The sequence below is a fragment of the Protopterus annectens genome, chromosome 8.part0 (assembly GCF_019279795.1).
Source record: "Protopterus annectens isolate FY-2018-M chromosome 8.part0, PAN1.0, whole genome shotgun sequence".
Lineage (NCBI taxonomy): Eukaryota > Metazoa > Chordata > Ceratodontiformes > Protopteridae > Protopterus > Protopterus annectens.
The window spans coordinates 1309331939-1309351016 of NC_056741.1; the positions used below are offsets into that span (position 1 = coordinate 1309331939).

Below are 19078 nucleotides of genomic sequence, written 5' to 3' on the forward strand. Positions count from 1 at the left end.
GTGTTTTTTTTTTTCTATTTTTTTTTTCTGTGTGTTTTTTTTTTTGGCGGTTTTTTTTAATCTGTGTGTGTTTTTTTGTTGGGTGTTTTTTTTGTGTGTGTGTTTTTGTTTTTGGGGGAATCTGTGTTTTTCTTTCGGGGGGTTTTTTTTCTGTGTGTGTCTCCCCCCCCCCCCCCCTTTTTTTTTTTTTTTTTTTTTTTTTTTTTTTTTTTTTTTGTTTTTTAGGGGATCGGGTTGTTTTTTTCTTTTTTTTTTAATCTTGTGTCCTTATTTTTATATCTGTGTGTGTGTCTCTATATCTGTGTGTGTGTGTCTCTCTATATCTGTGTGTGTGTGTGTCTCTATATCTGTGTGTGTGTGTGTCTCTCTATATCTGTGTGTGTGTGTCTCTCTATATCTGTGTGTGTGTCTCTATCTGTGTGTGTGTCTCTCTATATCTGTGTGTGTGTCTCTATATCTGTGTGTGTGTGTCTCTATATCTGTGTGTGTCTCTATATCTGTGTGTGTGTGTCTCTCTATATCTGTGTGTGTGTGTCTCTCTATATCTGTGTGTGTGTGTGTGTGTGTCATCTGTGTGTGTGTGTCTCTATATCTGTGTGTGTGTGTGTCTCTCTATATCTGTGTGTGTGTGTCTCTCTATCTGTGTGTGTGTCTCTATCTGTGTGTGTCTCTCTATCTGTGTGTCTCTGTGTGTGTGTGTCTCTCTATCTGTGTGTGTCTCTGTATCTGTGTGTGTGTCTCTATCTGTGTGTGTGTCTCTCTATGTCTGTGTGTCTCTCTCTCTATATGTGTCTGTGTAGATCTGTGTGTGTGTGTATCTCTATATCTGTGTGTGCGTCTCTGTGTGTGTGTGTGTCTGTGTGTGTGTGTGTGTGTCTGTATATCTGTGTGTGTGTGTGTCTGTATATCTGTGTGTGTGTGTGTCTGTATATCTGTGTGTGTGTGTCTGTATATCTGTGTGTGTGTGTGAGTGATCCTATATCTGTGTGTGTGTGATCCTATATCTGTGTGTGTGTGTGTGTCTCTATATCTGTGTGTGTGTGTCTCTCTATATCTGTGTGTGTGTGTGTCTCTATATCTGTGTGTGTGTGTGTCTCTATATCTGTGTGTGTGTGTGTCTCTCTATCTGTGTGTGTGTGTCTCTCTATCTCTGTGTGTGTGTCTCTCTATCTCTGTGTGTGTCTCTCTCTATATCTGTGTGTGTCTCTCTCTATATCTCTGTGTGTGTGTGTCTCTATCTCTGTGTGTGTCTCTATATCTGTGTGTGTGTCTCTATATCTGTGTGTGTGTGTGTGTGTCTCTATATCTGTGTGTGTGTGTGTGTCTCTATCTGTGTGTGTGTGTGTCTCTATCTGTGTGTGTGTCTCTCTATCTGTGTGTGTGTGTCTCTATCTGTGTGTGTGTGTCTCTCTATCTGTGTGTGTGTGTCTCTCTGTGTGTGTGTGTGTCTCTATCTGTGTGTATCTCTGTGTGTGTGTTTGTGTGTGCCTCTATCTGTGTGTGTGTGTCTCTCTATATCTGTGTGTGTGTCTCTATATCTGTGTGTGTGTGTCTATATCTGTGTGTGTGTCTCTATATCTGTGTGTGTGTGTCTCTATATCTGTGTGTGTGTGTCTCTCTCTATATCTGTGTGTGTGTGTCTCTATATCTGTGTGTGTGTGTGTCTCTATATCTGTGTGTGTGTGTGTCTCTCTCTGTGTGTGTGTGTGTGTCTCTATATCTGTGTGTGTGTGTGTCTCTATATCTGTGTGTGTGTGTGTGTGTCTCTATATCTGTGTGTGTGTGTCTCTATCTCTGTGTGTGTGTGTCTCTATCTGTGTGTGTGTGTGTCTCTCTATCTCTGTGTGTGTGTCTCTCTATCTCTGTGTGTGTGTCTCTCTCTCTGTGTGTGTCTCTCTATCTGTGTGTGTGTGTCTCTGTATCTGTGTGTGTGTGTGTGTCTCTATATCTGTGTGTGTGTGTCTCTATATCTGTGTGTGTGTGTGTGTGTCTCTATCTGTGTGTGTGTGTCTCTCTATCTGTGTGTGTGTGTGTGTCTCTATCTGTGTGTGTGTCTCTATATCTGTGTGTGTGTGTGTGTCTCTATATCTGTGTGTGTGTGTGTGTGTCTCTATATCTGTGTGTGTGTGTCTCTATATCTGTGTGTGTGTGTCTCTATCTGTGTGTGTGTGTGTGTGTCTCTATCTGTGTGTGTGTGTCTCTATCTGTGTGTGTGTGTGTCTCTATCTGTGTGTGTGTGTCTCTATATCTGTGTGTGTGTGTCTCTATCTGTGTGTGTGTGTGTCTCTATATCTGTGTGTGTGTGTCTATATCTGTGTGTGTGTGTCTCTATATCTGTGTGTGTGTGTGTGTCTCTATATCTGTGTGTGTGTGTGTGTCTCTATCTGTGTGTGTCTCTATATCTGTGTGTGTGTGTGTCTATATCTGTGTGTGTGTGTCTCTATATCTGTGTGTGTGTGTGTCTATATCTGTGTGTGTGTGTGTCTATATCTGTGTGTGTGTGTGTGTGTCTATATCTGTGTGTGTGTGTCTATATCTGTGTGTGTGTGTGTCTCTATATCTGTGTGTGTGTGTCTCTATATCTGTGTGTGTGTGTCTCTCTCTATATCTGTGTGTGTGTCTCTATATCTGTGTGTGTGTGTGTCTATATCTGTGTGTGTGTGTGTGTCTATATCTGTGTGTGTGTGTGTCTCTATATCTGTGTGTGTGTGTGTCTCTATATCTGTGTGTGTGTGTCTCTATATCTGTGTGTGTGTGTGTGTCTCTATATCTGTGTGTGTGTGTGTCTCTATATCTGTGTGTCTCTATATCTGTGTGTCTCTCTGTATCTGTGTGTGCATCTCTCTGCATCTGTGTGTGTCTCTATATCTGTCTGTGTGTGTCTCTATATCTGTCTGTGTCTCTATATCTGTGTGTCTCTCTCTCTCTCTCTCTCTCTCTAGATCTGTGTGTGTGTCTCTCTCTCTCTAGATCTGTGTGTCTCTCTAGGTCTATATGTCTCTCTCTAAATCTGTGTGTGTGTCTATATCTGTGTGTGTGTCTCTATATCTGTGTGTGTGTGTGTCTCTATATCTGTGTGTGTGTCTCTATATCTGTGTGTGTGTCTCTATATCTGTGTGTGTGTCTCTATATCTGTGTGTGTGTGTCTCTCTATATCTGTGTGTGTGTGTCTCTATATCTGTGTGTGTGTGTCTCTCTCTATATCTGTGTGTGTGTCTCTCTATATCTGTGTGTGTCTCTCTATATCTGTGTGTGTGTGTCTCTCTATATCTGTGTGTGTGTCTCTCTATATGTGTGTGTCTCTCTCTATATCTGTGTGTGTGTCTCTATATCTGTGTGTGTGTGTCTCTATATCTGTGTGTGTGTCTCTCTCTATATCTGTGTGTGTCTCTGTATCTGTGTGTGTGTGTCTCTCTGTATCTGTGTGTGTGTGTCTCTCTCTATCTGTGTGTCTCTCTATCTGTGTGTGTGTGTGTGTGTGTATGTCTATCTGTGTGTGTGTGTCTCTCTGTGTGTGTGTGTGTGTGTGTGTGTATGTCTATCTGTGTGTGTGTCTCTATCTGTGTGTGTGTGTCTCTCTATCTGTGTGTGTCTCTATATCTGTGTGTGTGTGTCTCTATATCTGTGTGTGTGTGTCTCTATATCTGTGTGTGTGTGTCTCTCTGTGTGTGTCTCTATGTCTGTGTGTGTGTGTCTCTCTCTGTGTGTGTGTGTGTCTCTATATCTGTGTGTGTGTGTGTCTCTATATCTGTGTGTGTGTGTCTCTATATCTGTGTGTGTGTGTGTGTCTCTATATCTGTGTGTGTGTGTGTATCTCTATATCTGTGTGTGTCTCTATATCTGTGTGTGTGTGTGTGTGTGTGTGTCTCTCTATATCTGTGTGTGTGTCTCTCTATATCTGTGTGTGTGTCTCTATCTGTGTGTGTGTGTCTCTATATCTGTGTGTGTGTCTCTATATCTGTGTGTGTGTGTGTGTCTCTCTATATCTGTGTGTGTGTGTCTCTCTCTATATCTGTGTGTGTGTGTCTCTATATCTGTGTGTGTGTGTCTCTCTCTATATCTGTGTGTGTGTGTCTCTCTCTATATCTGTGTGTGTGTGTCTCTCTCTATCTGTGTGTGTCTCTATCTGTGTGTGTGTGTGTGTCTCTATCTGTGTGTGTGTGTGTGTCTCTATATCTGTGTGTGTGTGTGTGTGTGTATATCTGTGTGTGTGTGTCTCTATATCTGTGTGTGTGTGTGTGTCTATATCTGTGTGTGTGTGTGTGTGTGTCTCTATATCTGTGTGTGTGTGTGTCTCTATATCTGTGTGTGTGTGTGTCTCTCTCTATATCTGTGTGTCTCTATATCTGTGTGTGTGTGTGTCTCTATATCTGTGTGTGTGTGTCTCTCTATATCTGTGTGTGTGTGTGTGTCTCTCTCTATATCTGTGTGTGTGTGTGTGTCTCTATATCTGTGTGTGTGTGTGTGTGTGTCTCTATATCTGTGTGTGTGTGTCTATATCTGTGTGTGTGTGTGTCTCTCTATATCTGTGTGTGTGTCTCTCTCTATATCTGTGTGTGTGTGTGTCTCTATATCTGTGTGTGTGTGTGTCTCTCTATATCTGTGTGTGTGTGTCTCTATATCTGTGTGTGTGTGTGTCTCTATATCTGTGTGTGTGTGTGTGTGTGTGTGTCTCTATCTGTGTGTGTGTGTGTGTGTGTGTCTCTCTATCTGTGTGTGTGTGTGTCTCTCTATCTGTGTGTGTGTGTCTCTCTCTATCTGTGTGTGTGTGTCTCTATCTGTGTGTGTGTGTCTCTCTATCTGTGTGTGTGTGTCTCTCTATATCTGTGTGTGTGTGTCTCTCTATCTGTGTGTGTGTGTCTCTATCTGTGTGTGTGTGTCTCTCTATCTGTGTGTGTGTGTGTGTCTCTGTGTGTGTCTGTATCTGTGTGTGTGTGTGTCTCTCTATCTGTGTGTGTGTGTCTCTCTATCTGTGTGTGTGTGTGTCTCTATCTGTGTGTGTGTGTCTCTATATCTGTGTGTGTGTGTCTCTCTATATCTGTGTGTGTCTCTATATCTGTGTGTGTGTGTCTCTATCTGTGTGTGTGTGTCTCTATCTGTGTGTGTGTGTGTCTCTCTATCTGTGTGTGTCTCTGTATCTGTGTGTGTGTGTCTCTCTGTATCTGTGTGTCTCTGTATCTCTGTGTGTCTCTGTATCTGTGTGTGTGTATCTCTGTGTGTGTGTGTGTCTCTATATCTGTGTGTGTGTCTCTATATCTGTGTGTGTGTGTCTGTGTGTGTCTCTATATCTGTGTGTGTGTATCTCTATATCTGTGTGTCTCTATATCTGTGTGTGTGTGTCTATATCTGTGTGTGTGTGTTTGTGTGTGCCTCTCTGTGTGTGTGTGTCTCTCTATATCTGTGTGTCTCTGTGTGTCTTTGTGTGTGTCTCTATCTGTGTGTCTGTATATCTGTGTGTGTGTCTCAATATCTGTGTGTGTGTGTGTGTGTCTCTATATCTGTGTGTGTCTCTATATCTGTGTGTGTCTCTCTATATCTGTGTGTGTGTGTCTCTCTATATCTGTGTGTGTGTCTCTATATCTGTGTGTGTGTGTGTCTCTATATCTGTGTGTGTGTGTGTCTCTATATCTGTGTGTGTGTGTGTCTCTATATCTGTGTGTGTGTCTCTATATCTGTGTGTGTGTGTGTCTCTATATCTGTGTGTGTGTGTGTCTCTATATCTGTGTGTGTGTGTGTGTGTGTCTCTATATCTGTGTGTGTGTGTGTGTGTGTCTCTATATCTGTGTGTGTGTGTCTCTATATCTGTGTGTGTGTGTGTCTCTATATCTGTGTGTGTGTGTCTCTATATCTGTGTGTGTGTGTGTCTCTATATCTGTGTGTGTGTGTGTCTCTATATCTGTGTGTGTGTGTGTCTCTATATCTGTGTGTGTGTGTGTGTGTCTCTATATCTGTGTGTCTCTATATCTGTGTGTCTCTATATCTGTGTGTCTCTCTGTATCTGTGTGTGCATCTCTCTGCATCTGTGTGTGCATCTCTGTATCTGTGTGTGCATCTCTCTGCATCTGTGTGTGCGTCTCTCTGTATCTGTGTGTGTGTGCGTCTCTATATCTGTGTGTGTCTCTCTCTAGATCTGTGTCTCTCTCTCTAGATCTGTCTCTAGGTCTATATGTCTCTCTCTAGATCTGTCTCTCTCTAGGTCTATATGTCTCTCTCTCTAAATCTGTGTGTGTCTATATCTGTGTGTGCGTCTCTATATCTGTGTGTGTGTGTGTCTCTCTAGATCTGTGTTTGTGTCTCTCTCTATATCTGTGTGTGTGCGTCTCTCTATATCTGTGTGTGTGTGTCTCTATATCTGTGTGTGTGTGTGTCTCTCTATATCTGTGTGTGTGTCTCTCTCTATATCTGTGTGTGTGTGTCTCTCTCTATATCTGTGTGTGTGTGTGTCTCTCTATATCTGTGTGTGTGTGTCTCTCTATATCTGTGTGTGTGTGTCTCTCTCTATATCTGTGTGTGTGTGTCTCTCTCTATATCTGTGTGTGTGTGTGTGTGTGTGTGTCTCTCTATATCTGTGTGTGTGTGTCTCTCTCTCTATATCTGTGTGTGTGTGTCTCTCTATATCTGTGTGTGTGTGTCTCTCTCTCTCTATATCTGTGTGTGTGTGTCTCTCTCTATATCTGTGTGTGTGTCTCTCTCTATATCTGTGTGTGTGTCTCTCTATATCTGTGTGTGTGTGTCTCTATATCTGTGTGTGTGTCTATCTGTGTGTGTGTGTGTCTCTCTATCTGTGTGTGTGTGTGTCTCTCTGTGTGTGTGTGTCTCTCTATCTGTGTGTGTGTCTCTCTATCTGTGTGTGTGTGTGTCTCTCTCTCTACATCTGTGTGTCTCTATATCTGTGTGTGTGTGTGTCTATATCTGTGTGTGTGTCTCTATATCTGTGTGCGTCTCGATATCTGTGTGTGTGTCTCTGTGTGTATCTCTATATCTGTGTGTGTGTGTGTGTGTGTGTGTGTGTCTCTACATCTGTGTGTGTGTGTGTGTGTGTATCTCTAGATCTGTGTGTCTCTAGATCTGTGTGTCTCTCTCTCTAGATCTGTGTGCGTCTCTCTCTCTCTCTATATATATATATATATATATATCTGTGTGCATCTCTCTCTCTCTATATCTGTGTGCGTCTCTATATCTGTGTGTGTCTATGTGTGTGTGTGTGTCTCTATATCTGTGTGTGTGTGTCTCTCTCTCTATATCTGTGTGTGTGTCTACATCTGTGTGTCTCTATGTGTGTGTGTCTCTATATCTGTGTGTGTGTGTCTCTATATCTGTGTGTCTATATCTGTGTGTGTGTCTCTCTCTATATCTGTGTGTGTGTGTCTCTGTGTGTGTGTCTGTCTCTAGATCTTTGTGTGTGTCTGTCTCTAGATCTGTCTCTCTCTCTCTCTCTCTCTCTAGATCTGTGTGTCTCTATATCTGTGTGTGTGTGCGTCTCTATATCTGTGTGTGTGTGTGTGTCTCTATATCTGTGTGTGTGTGTGTGTGTGTGTGTGTCTCTATATCTGTGTGTGTGTGTGTGTCTCTATATCTGTGTGTGTGTGTGTCTCTATATCTGTGTGTGTGTGTCTCTATATCTGTGTGTGTGTGTCTCTATATCTGTGTGTGTGTGTCTCTATATCTGTGTGTGTGTGTCTCTATATCTGTGTGTGTGCCTCTATATCTGTGTGTGTGTGTCTCTAGATCTGTGTGCGTCTCTCTCTAGATCTTTGTGTGTGTGTCTCTCTCTCTATATCTGTCTCTCTCTATATATATCTGTGTGTGCGCGTCTCTGTATCTGTGTCTCTCTATCTGTGTGTGTCTGTGTGTGTGCCTCTATATCTGTGTGTGTGTGCCTCTATATCTGTGTGTGTGTGTGCCTCTATATCTGTGTGTGTGTGCCTCTATATCTGTGTGTGTGTGCCTCTATATCTGTGTGTGTGTGTCTCTCTCTAGATCTGTGTGTGTCTCTAGATCTTTGTGTCTCTCTCTCTCTCTCTCTAGATCTTTGTCTCTCTAGATCTTTGTCTCTCTCTCTCTAGATCTTTGTCTCTCTTTCTCTCTCTCTAGATCTTTGTCTCTCTAGATCTGTGTCTCTCTCTCTAGATCTGTGTGTCTCTGCATCTCTGTATCTGTGTGTCTCTCTCTCTATATCTGTGTGTGTGTGCTTGTGTGTGTCTGTATCTGTGCGCGTGTGTCTATATCTGTGTGTGTGTTTATATATGTGTGTGTGTCTATCTGTGTGCGTGTCTCTGTGTGTGTCTATATCTGTGTGCGTGTGTGTCTGTATCTATATCTGTGTGTGTGCGCGCGTGCTCCTATATCTGTGTGTATGCTCCTATATCTGTGCGTGTGTACACTCCTATATCTGTGTGTGTGCGTGCCTATATCTGTGTTTTTATGCGCATATATCTGTGTGCTCCTATATCTGTGTGTGTGTGTGTACACTCCTATATTTGTGCATGCGCCTGTGAGTGTGCACTCGCCTATGTCTGTGTGTGCACACTTCTATGTCTGTGTGTGTGTGTGTGTGTGTGCGCCTATGTCTGTGCGTCTATATCTGTTTGTGTGCATATACATCTGTGAGTGTATATCTGTGTGCATGTGTATATATCTGTGTCTGTGCATGTTTATCTGTCTATATCTGTGTGTGTATCTGTGCGTGCGTGTGTCTGTATGTTTATATCTGTGTATATGTGTATCTGTGTGTCTGAATATGTGTGTGCGTGTGTGTGTGTGTGTGTGTGTGTGTGTGTGTATATATATATATATCTGTGCGTGTGTGTGTGTCTGTGTGTGTGTGTTTGTGCACGCGTATATCTGTGCGTGCTTCCCTATATGTGCGTGTGTGTCAATATTTGGACAACCCTGAATTTAAAAGTGTGTTCTGGACCACAGTCCTAGCTTTCCTCTTTATATCGGACGGCTGTTTAGTTACTCATTCTGTAAGCTTGCTATTACTTTTCTTATATAGAAGCCAGAACATGTGACACATGTAGCTAAATAAACTATATTTGTTGTATTGCATGTCACAATATATTTAAGTTTATATTTCCTCCTAGTGCTAGGATGTACAAGTTCATTATTGGTATAGCTCTACAGCAGGAAGAATAACAAGGGAATGTGCCAGTTTTTCTACTAATATATGTTACAAGTTTTAACAGGAAAATGGCTAAAGTGAAAAGTGTTTAGTAACTGGGAAATTTTGAGCCCTTTACCTGATTTAAATAAGCCTATTGGTAATAAACCAAGTTTGGTGTATAGGAATTGCTGTAATTTAAAGCAGTCTTTACTATAAAGACATGAACAACTTGGAAAACCCTAGTATTGTTATAAAAGTAGGCACATAATTAGGAAGCTTAAAAAAAGAATAATTGAATGGCTAAGAATTTAAGAGGTGGTGATGATAATAAATTGGAAGTGATTGAATAGAACTGGATTGTACAGCTAGAGGCCGATCATACACCTGATTTGAACATCATAGTGTTAAGCCAATTCTAAAGCAGAACGATGTGTGTAAACTTTTTTCAATTAATTTTTGAATTTTTTTTATTTATCAAAGTCTTATATTTCTTACTGTATATATTTCTGTGTAGACACTTGTGTTTGTGTGTTTTTAAATTTTAAGCGTGAGATAATTAAGCATGGATTTCTGTTGGGGGTTTGAGTGTTGCAATCAATTTCAATGCAATATTTAAATTTGCCAGTTAATACTGAGTTTGCATTTACACTGATGAAGGGAATTGTCCCAATAACGTTGTTCTTTGAATAAAGTTTTTGGTGTTTGAGTACAGTAGTTTCACTCTTGTATTTGGCCTTTACTGTTCACTCTTATTTGTCCAGTTCCTGTGATCCAGTAGTGTAGGGTTCCAGGTAACTTGGCCTGTGCTTCTCTAACTGGTCAAACTCACAGAAGTGCAGCCCAGAAACTACTTGTGTATTGTGGTACTAAGTGCAGTAGACTAATATTTTTGTCACAAATTTACACCTGCAGACAACTGTAGCCTTTTCCCTTTTACCTGAGAAGTATAGGCATTCTGTACTGCACTCCTTATCCTCGAGTAGCCTGACATTTCCTGTCTGCTGGCATCCTGTCAGGTATGAGCATCTTAAGAAATGTTAGTTCAACTTCCAGCCAGTTTTAAAGCTGCAGTTGTGTATTATTCATTGAGGACAATGTAGAGCTTTCTGCACAGCTGATCATGGCTTTATTGCCCGCATAAGAAACTGCTTACTATAGGGTGTCTTTCCCCATTTGATGAAATCTCTTGTATTGGCAAGTCAGCAGTCTCAATCTTTTGGTTACTTCAAAATGAACATTGATCTCCTGCAATTAGCTCAGTGTTGTAAACAGGCTTTCCCAGCTTTATGTAGCCATCTGTCTGCTACAAATAGCGGTGATTCCTGTCATTCTGATGGAGTAGCTGGGCAGCAACCGTGCTGCAACAGATACAGCAATTCTCTTAGTGACCTTATTTCATTATGTGTTAAAAAGTTGTTCATGTGTTTTCTTGTGTGTTTTAATTCAGATAACTACCTGATCCTTCCAACTGGAAATCTTCAAATACACAATGTTTCTTCCAAGGACAGAGGGGTGTATAGATGTGCAGCTTATAACCCTGTATCCCATGAGACAAAAATGGAACCTGCTGGACACAAAATAGTAGTCAGACGTAAGTATTTGCTTCAGTGCTGGGTGGAGGGGGATAATAAACTGTTCTTTCCACTGTTGTAGTTTTGAATTAAATTGCACTGTTGTGCTTTTTGAAGTGAGCAAATTATTTTTCTTATTAGCTGATACTCCTACATTGTAGGCAAGAGAAGGCTTGTATCTGTTGTAAATTTAGTCTTTTATGCACAACTGAAATACTGTTTGCCTGTCACGATTGATACTTCAAGATGCAGTGAGAGCAAGGAAATCGGTAGGACATTGTCTCCTTTTCCCAAGCTATTTGGCATTGTGAATTTTGGCATCAGACCTACATCATGATGTCTGAAAAGTTTTGAAAAGTTACATGATTGTGCTGTTGCAAAGAATGTGCACAGAGCTTGTAACAATGTTTTTTTTTATTATTTTAATACATTAAGCATCCAGCCTTTCTTTTGCACTTCCTTGGTAGTTCTTCAGTGAATGTTCTTTTGTAGGCAGTAGTAGTAGTACCATCCAGTGGTGTAGGATAGAATTAGCTTGGTTTTTTTACTGATGCTTAGTCAAGGAAGAAACCTGTGTGCAGTTAAATGCACAGCAGAAGCTCAACCAGATGATGTTATACACAGCTTGTATTAATCTAGAAATGCAGTGAATTATAAATTGGCCATTTTTGTTTTCTTTTTCTATTTAGGCCCCACAACAGATGTTCAGCTGTTGTATCCTACTTCTGTTCTGGTACTGACAGTTCTGCAGCACAACTCTGTAACTCTGGAGTGCGTTGTTAACAAACTGTCTGGCTTTCACGTCAGATGGTTGAAGGATGGTCAGGATGCCCTTGTGGAAACGAACCGGCAGCTGCTTCACACCCACCTGACCATAGAATCTGCAGGCTTAGCTGATGCAGGGCACTACTCATGCATAATAGAAGTAGATGCAGGAGAGATGCTGTATGCCAACTATACAGTGGAGGTTCATGGTATGTGAATATTGGAGCGGATTTGTTTTGTCCTTGTACATAAGACGCACTTTAATTTGTTAATACCACTTCACAGCCTAGTAACAACAGTAGAATCTTATTCTAGTATAAGAGAAACCAGAGTGGGGGAATAAATTCTGGACAGCCTTGCAAAAGGAGGAATGATTGTTGCATTTTTAAGAAAGTAGTTCTGTAATACGTGTTTAGTTATTTAGCAACAGTTTATGCAATACAGTGCCAATCGGCACAGCAGGTTAGCCAGGTTTAGACTTTATGCATGACTAGCTAACATCAAATGTTAATTACTAGCTTGTCTGCCATATGAAGTACAGTATTTAACTGATATGATTAAAGTAACCGTTTCCTTGTGGTGACTGATGCACAGTGAGCTCTTCACGGGTTGCATAATTAATACTAAATATTAATATTCTTAAATTTGTAGATTGACATATGCTTATTGTAAAGGTAGTATTTCTAGGTGGAGTTGATGCTGCTTATATGGCTGAATGTTTTTAGGGTATGGAGTGAAGTAACTTTGCATCCCAGAATGAATACAAAAATGTGGCTTTAATTAACACAGTTATTAATTAGTTGATATGTCACAGAAATATCCAGACTGGGACTACTGGGTAATCTGATAATTCTTCTAGAAATTCTGCAGTAACACCCTTGGGGACTGTATCTCTTAGCAAAATAATTTCTCAGTTTTTGATGGTCGCCCAATAAGTCAAAAAATAAGATTAGCAGTCACCACTGCTGAAGTTTCCAAAGCAAACATATGCCTTGCAGAAAATGTTTATTAATATGTGCTGAGTACAGTGCCAAACACTGACATCACACCATGTATCTACCCTAACATACATAGCATTTTTTTCAATATTTTGTTGTATATTAACTTTAGAGCGGCTGTAAAAAATCTTACAAATTATGGCTGTTCATCGTTCTTATCCACCAAAGTTATTTCAGCCCAACCCTTGGCTGAGCTACATGGCTTGTATACCCTTTAAAACAAAGTATGGGTTTCATGTATGTGGCTGATGTTTTTTTAATATTGATAACTGTAATACTAAGCAGCTCTGAAAATCATCCTTTATGAAGCCTGAACGTGCTTGGCTTGTTTTCCTAATGTAAAGGTATTGAATATAAAGATTATTTTTGTAAATGTTATGATTTCTATCAGTAATTGAATGCTATCATTTTTAATTTATTCGTGTGGTTTTGGAAGTGGTTAAGCAAAGAGCCCGAAGAGTGGTGGTTACATTTTTTTTTGAGAGATAAAATGCACTTTGTTACAGTCCTGTGCAACTTGATCAACACCCTTAAAATATCTGCATGTTCTGCAGTTACATAATTATCTTAGTTTTTAGCTGTTGCGTTTTCAAATCTAAGTTAATTTTATGGTACAGTTAAACTTGGAAAGGAAACATTGCTACACATTTTCAGACTTTCACATTTCTTTTCCCCTCATTTTAATTTCAGAACCAGCATCGATCATTAAAGGATTGCAAGAACATACAGTGCCTGTAGGGTCAACTGTACATTTCAACTGTGACATCCATGGAAACCCTTTTCCCAATATCACCTGGTTCCATAATACGGTACCCATCTACTCTTCCCAGAGACACATGGTGTCTTCCAGCAGACTTCAGATCATTGGAGTGAGTGCACAGGACTCGGGGGTATATCAGTGTTTTGCTAACAATAGGTTTGGTTCCACACAGTCAGCTGGAGTCTTATACATTCAAGCAGGTTTGTATTTTCTGATCACGTAATGATAAAAATTAATTAGAAAATAAAAAATGTATGTTTTAGAAGCAATTGAAGCAGTTTTATTCCTCCTAATCAATCTAAGACCTTCATAAGTATGTATCTTTACATGTAAAAATAGTTGTCCAAGGATGAGAAAAAGTGTTTCAGAGAATGACAGGGTTCTTTCTTTATACAAAATGTTCTGGCTTTCCCAGGCATGTGAAAGGTGGAGGCTGCAATGCTTTGCATCTTTCTGCACTAGCGGTCCCTACTGATTGACTCAACTGCATATTTATATATATATATATATATATATATATATATATATATATATATATATATATATATATATATATATATATGTGTGTGTGTGTGTGTATGTATATATATATCTATATATATATATATATATATATATATATATATATATATATATGTATATGGATCTAGGACGTTTGCTCGAATGAGCAAACATCCGAATCCATAATAACCGAACACACTTTAACGAAAGTGCTTTTATCGAAAAAGTGCTTTCGTTAAAGCGTGTTACAAAAAAAAAAAACTACATTAACATTTTAGCAGGGGGGCTTTGCCCCCCCTGCACCCCCCCTACTTTAATATTCTCCCTCCGAGACTGCACTACCTTGGGGAAAAGGGAAATTTCCCTTACCTGCACTGTAGTACAGCCTCGGCAACAGGCATACTTACGCGAAAGTGCTTCTTCGGTGAAAAGCACTTTCGCATAAGTATGCCCAGCTGTTTGGGTTTTGGTAGTATGCTCATTCGAGCAAACATCTGGAACCTATATATATAGATATATATTTATATATATATATATATATATATATATATATATATATATATATATATCTGTAGATATAGATATATATATAGATATATATATGTGTGTATATATATATATATATATATCTGTAGATATATATATATATATATAGATATATATATGTGTATGTATATATATATATATTTATAAATATATATATATATATATATATATATGTATATATATATATATATATATATATATATATATATAGATATATATATGTATATATATATATATATATATATATATATATATATATATATATATATAGATATATGGTAATAATCAGTACAGTCAAACATTCATTGAGTAACCTGTACATCACCCTTCTAAACATTGACAGCTAAAAATCGACAAAGCAAACAACACATTAATATGCATGCGCCTAGAAAGAAAATCAAAAAATGCAGAAATCTGAAGTTGTTTTTCTTCTTCCTATTCATCACTGATGGTTTGGTACCGAGCCGGTCTAATACCAAGCTCGCGTACATCAAAAACTCTCGAGCTAAGCTGCTACCCACAATGCTCTTCTCCCAGTTACCTCTGATATCGTTTGCCATACAGCCAGATAGCAGCGTTTCACCGAGCTCTCCAGCTAAGTATTGTATTTTTCAATTTTTGCAGTATTTTGTAAGTTTTTCTCTCAAAATGCCTATATTTCTTATTTCTTAACTAGCTCCACCCACGGGTATTCTTTTTCTTACCATTGTTGGTAAACGCCATTCCTTACCTTTGTGATATTCTTAATACCATTGTTTTCTTTTTTCTTCTCTTTTCTTTCCTCCTCAGTACCTCTTTTTTGGATTAGTTACTCACTTTTTTGGTATGTCTGAAAAGAAAGGGACTTTGGGGTTTAGGCATTGCTCTTCCTGAAATGGTAAACTCCCCAACAGTGATCTACATGAGGAATGTGTTTATTGTCTGGGGGTTCCACACCCATCTGTGAAACCTCCCTGTCAAATTGTGTTAGTTTCAGTCAGCGGACGCTGAATGAAAGAAAGAATAAATTTATTCTGAAAGGCCTGCTTCCCTCTCCATTTTCTGAGGCTATTTCTGCGTCAGAGGTCTCAACCCCTCCATCTATGCACAAAAAAGTCCTCATTCGGATCCTTCTTCACCGGCTGGTGAGAAGGGCAAGCCTCATAAGCACAAGACCCTTAAAACTTCCACGGAGCACAAGATTGCCTCCTCGGTTCTGATAACCTCGGCTCTGAGCTCTGCTCCACTGGTGTCTTCTGATATTGTATGACTTCCACATTGGCTCCGCCCTCTGCACAGACTACTGCTATGGTTCCAACTATGATTTTGGACCCTACCTTATTGCCTGCCATTAGCTCGGCACCATCGTCCCGTATCTCCGTTCCGAGAACGGTACTGACGACTCCATCAGAGCCGATAATGACCTCCACCCGAGCTATCACTTCGGCTCCGTGCCCTTTTTCAGCACCAATAGTCCCCCTTTTTCCTGTCTCGAAACTGGAATCCTCAGTGCCGACCTTTACTTCACCTTAGACCCGGTATTCCCCGTCCTTGGATCTTTTTTCTGGACAAGTCTTTAGCCTCTTTTTGGACCGACCTGACTCCCCCTCAGGAGTGTCGGTAAGATCCACCAGGAGCCTATCTGTATCGGATGGTGTGTGCCTGTTTGATCAGCTGCTGACAGCCAGGGGTATTACAAATTTTCCTCGATCCCACCCCACTTCGGGATTTGGGTTCATTGCCTCTGCGACTCCCACTTATTCTTCTCCCTTGAACCCTTCGGTTCCAAGGCCCATAACTCCGACATCTGTGGGAGGAATCCTCTCTGCGACGTTGGTGACCTTCTCTGAGGCTCCGAGGCCCATTTGGGTTTCAGTTCCTTCAGAACCATCCCTTTCCAATCTCCTGCTGTGGGTGGGGTGGAACCCTCGGCTCAGGGAATGGTTCCTGTTGTTTCATCAGCTCCGGGAGGTGACTCCTGCCCTGGTTTTGCTTGAGGCTCTGTACCCTGGAGCAGGCCATGCAGAGCGGGGTGTAACTCCAGTTCCGAGATAGTCTTCCTTGGTTCAGGGCTGCCGTTCCTCTTCGGGCGGGCCTGCCTTCCGGATGATGGGGAGGGTGCTTGCTTCGGGAAGTGCTCCTCCTACGTCGGACCTTACCCCTGCTTCTTCTGAACTGCATTATCACAGGCCACCCCCCCCCCAAGACACCGAGAGCACAAGCTTCAAGAAACCGCTGTACAGGGTAACCTCCTCTTCAGATGCTCCCACTGAAGATCCTCCACAGAAACAAAGTGTAAGAGGAAACACATGGACTCTCTGGAGGAGTCTCTTACTGAAGATACGGATTGCGATGATGGGGAGGGGTCCCCACAGTCACCCCCTGATGATGCCTCCTTTGGAGACATCCTGGAAATTTTGAGGTAGAGGGACGACTGGAAGCCCTCCGATCCTTCCTCGGAGGAATCCATAAGGCCTTCTGCTCTTGACCCTCTACTTCTTGGGTGACCCCCCCCCCGCCAGTGACCTAGTCAAGCTCATTGTGCAGTGGGCATGGAAGAACCCTTGTACCGTTGAGGCCATTCCCCAGAGACCAGACAAGATACTCTAGCCTCCAGAGGAACATCCCATTTGTTCGAGAGGCTTACCAGTAGACGCTATGGTGGTGGCGGCTGCCACGAAAAAGGACCTTGCGGAGGAAAGTTCTGCTGTCCACCCGCCCAACAGAGAGTCCTGGGCGGTGGACAGATTAGGGAAGTGGGTTTTTGCTTCAGCGACGTTTTGCTGTTAGGTCTCTGAATTACTTGGCACATTTTACGAGGCTCCAAAGAGATCTCGTATCTGAACTCTCTGGGACCCTCGCGGGTCAAGTTTCGGAAGGGGCACGCGATAAAGTTGCTTCCCAACTTGCTTACCCTAGAGTCGGCATTTGTGACTGCGCGGACTCAAGTCTTCCTTTTTAAATGCCCCTATCGAACCATCCACTTTGTTCAGTTCTAAAGTGAAGGACACATTAGCCAGTTGCAAGCAGGATAGAAAAACCTTGTCTGCCGTTGGCCTACGTTTTTCCAAGCCTCAGCGCTGTTTCTCCAGGAACCAGAGGAAGGAAAGATGTGGCACAAAACATCTCAAGGCCCTTTCTGTAGTGCACATGGCGAGGGCTCCCCCCAGAGGCAGAGGGGGTTCCAATAATGGAAGATTCCCCTTTCGGGGCAGAGGGAGTCCCCAAAATCAGGTCTCCAGGGATTCTTTCTCCGGACAACCTTATCAGCGCTCCTGAAGCGCTGTCAGATTGCTTTCCTCTGAAAGCAGTTGAGGCTCGTTTCTCTCTGCACCAAGCTGCCTGGCGCTATATTACAATCATTGGGTGCAGAGAATAATTTCCAGAGGTTATTACATTCCCCCGAACCTCTTACCAAAGCCCTCCGAAATCCCTTCCCGATGTTCCACCCAGTCAAAGGGAAGAGGCAGCGTCAGGAATAAGAAAGCTGTGTCAAAAATGAGTCATCAAACAAGTCCCCTCATACCAGTGCGGATCCGGTTTTTACTCAAGATTCTTTTTGGTGCCAAAAAAGACCAGGGACTGGAGGCCCATTTTGGATCTCAGCCAGCTAAACAGATCAGTAGTTCAGACCAAGTTCCGCATGGTCACGATTCAATCCATTCTCCCATTTCTTCAGGAGGGTGTGTGGATGTGCTCGATAGACTTCTGGGATGAGTATTACCACATCAAAATGGACAAATGCTCCAGGAGTCTCCTTCACATCCGGCTGGGAGTCGATCATTACCAATTTAGGGCCCTGCCTTTTGGTCTCTCAACGGCCCCCAGAGTGTTGACAAAATGCCTAGCAGTGGTGACAGCTCATCTGAGACTTCAGGGATTCCAGGTGTTTCTGTATCTAGATGATTGGCTCCTCTCTGCCCCCACCTAGTGTCTATTGGTCAGGGCCCTCCACTACACCCTAGCACTGGCAGAGTTCCTAGGCATCACAATTCACTGGGAAAAATCCAACCTTCATCACACCCAACAAATGGAATTTATAGGAGCGATATTCAACACCCAAACCAGCCAAGTCTCTCTTCCTCCTCACAGATTTTGAAAGTATGGTTACAAGTACAAGTGATACTCTGTCGAAAGAAGGTGTCTGCAAGGGAAGTTCTTCAGGCTCTGGGGTCTATGGCGGCAGCCTTTCCAATTGTCCCCCTAGCAAGATTGCATATGAGAATACTACAGTGGCGCCTTCTGTCCCAGTGGATATCCAGTCTCCACCCCATGAACACACAGATCCTCATCACCAGCTCCTGCAAGCAAGATCTCCTCTGGTGGATGAGAACAGATGAAAATCTTTGGTGTCGCCCCTTCCAGACTCCCCAACCCAACGCCACGGTGACCACGGACACTTCCCTGATAGGGAGGGGGGGGGCACTTCCAGGGAAAGACAGTCCAAGGCATGTGGTCCAACCTAGAGGTCAACATGCATAGTAATGTCCTGGAGTTAAGAGCGGTGCTGTTAGCGTTGCAAGCACTTCAGCTCCTTCCATCAGGAAAAATTGCTATCCAGTCAGACAATATGTCGGTCGTCTGGTACATAAACAGGGAGGGTCCAAATCCTACCCCCCTATGTCATGAGGCAATGAGAATTTAGCATTGGGCAATAGCTTCCGACCTCTTTTTAATCGCAACTTATATCCCGGGGAGCTCCAACGTGATTGCGGACAGACTAAGCAGATGCATCCTCCGTTCTCACGAGTGGTCTCTCAACCTGATCGTGGTGGCAGAAATATTCAGCCGTTGGGGCCAGCCTTGTTGCGATCTTTTTGCCTCCCCCTCAGACAAAAATGCAACAGCTATT

At 41.9% G+C, this 19078-nt stretch overlaps 1 protein-coding gene across 2 annotated transcripts in view; it reads left to right on the plus strand.

The window, feature by feature from the left end:
• The window catches only part of CDON (cell adhesion associated, oncogene regulated), a 717042-nt gene that overhangs the window by 388093 nt on the left and 309871 nt on the right, over positions 1-19078 (plus strand). For both annotated transcript variants that reach the window (XM_044080828.1, XM_044080827.1), the window contains exons 5-7: positions 10554-10697; positions 11367-11651; positions 13131-13400. In XM_044080828.1, coding sequence (XP_043936763.1) covers positions 10554-10697; positions 11367-11651; positions 13131-13400 — 699 coding nt within the window. The remainder of the gene's footprint in view (positions 1-10553; positions 10698-11366; positions 11652-13130; positions 13401-19078) is intronic.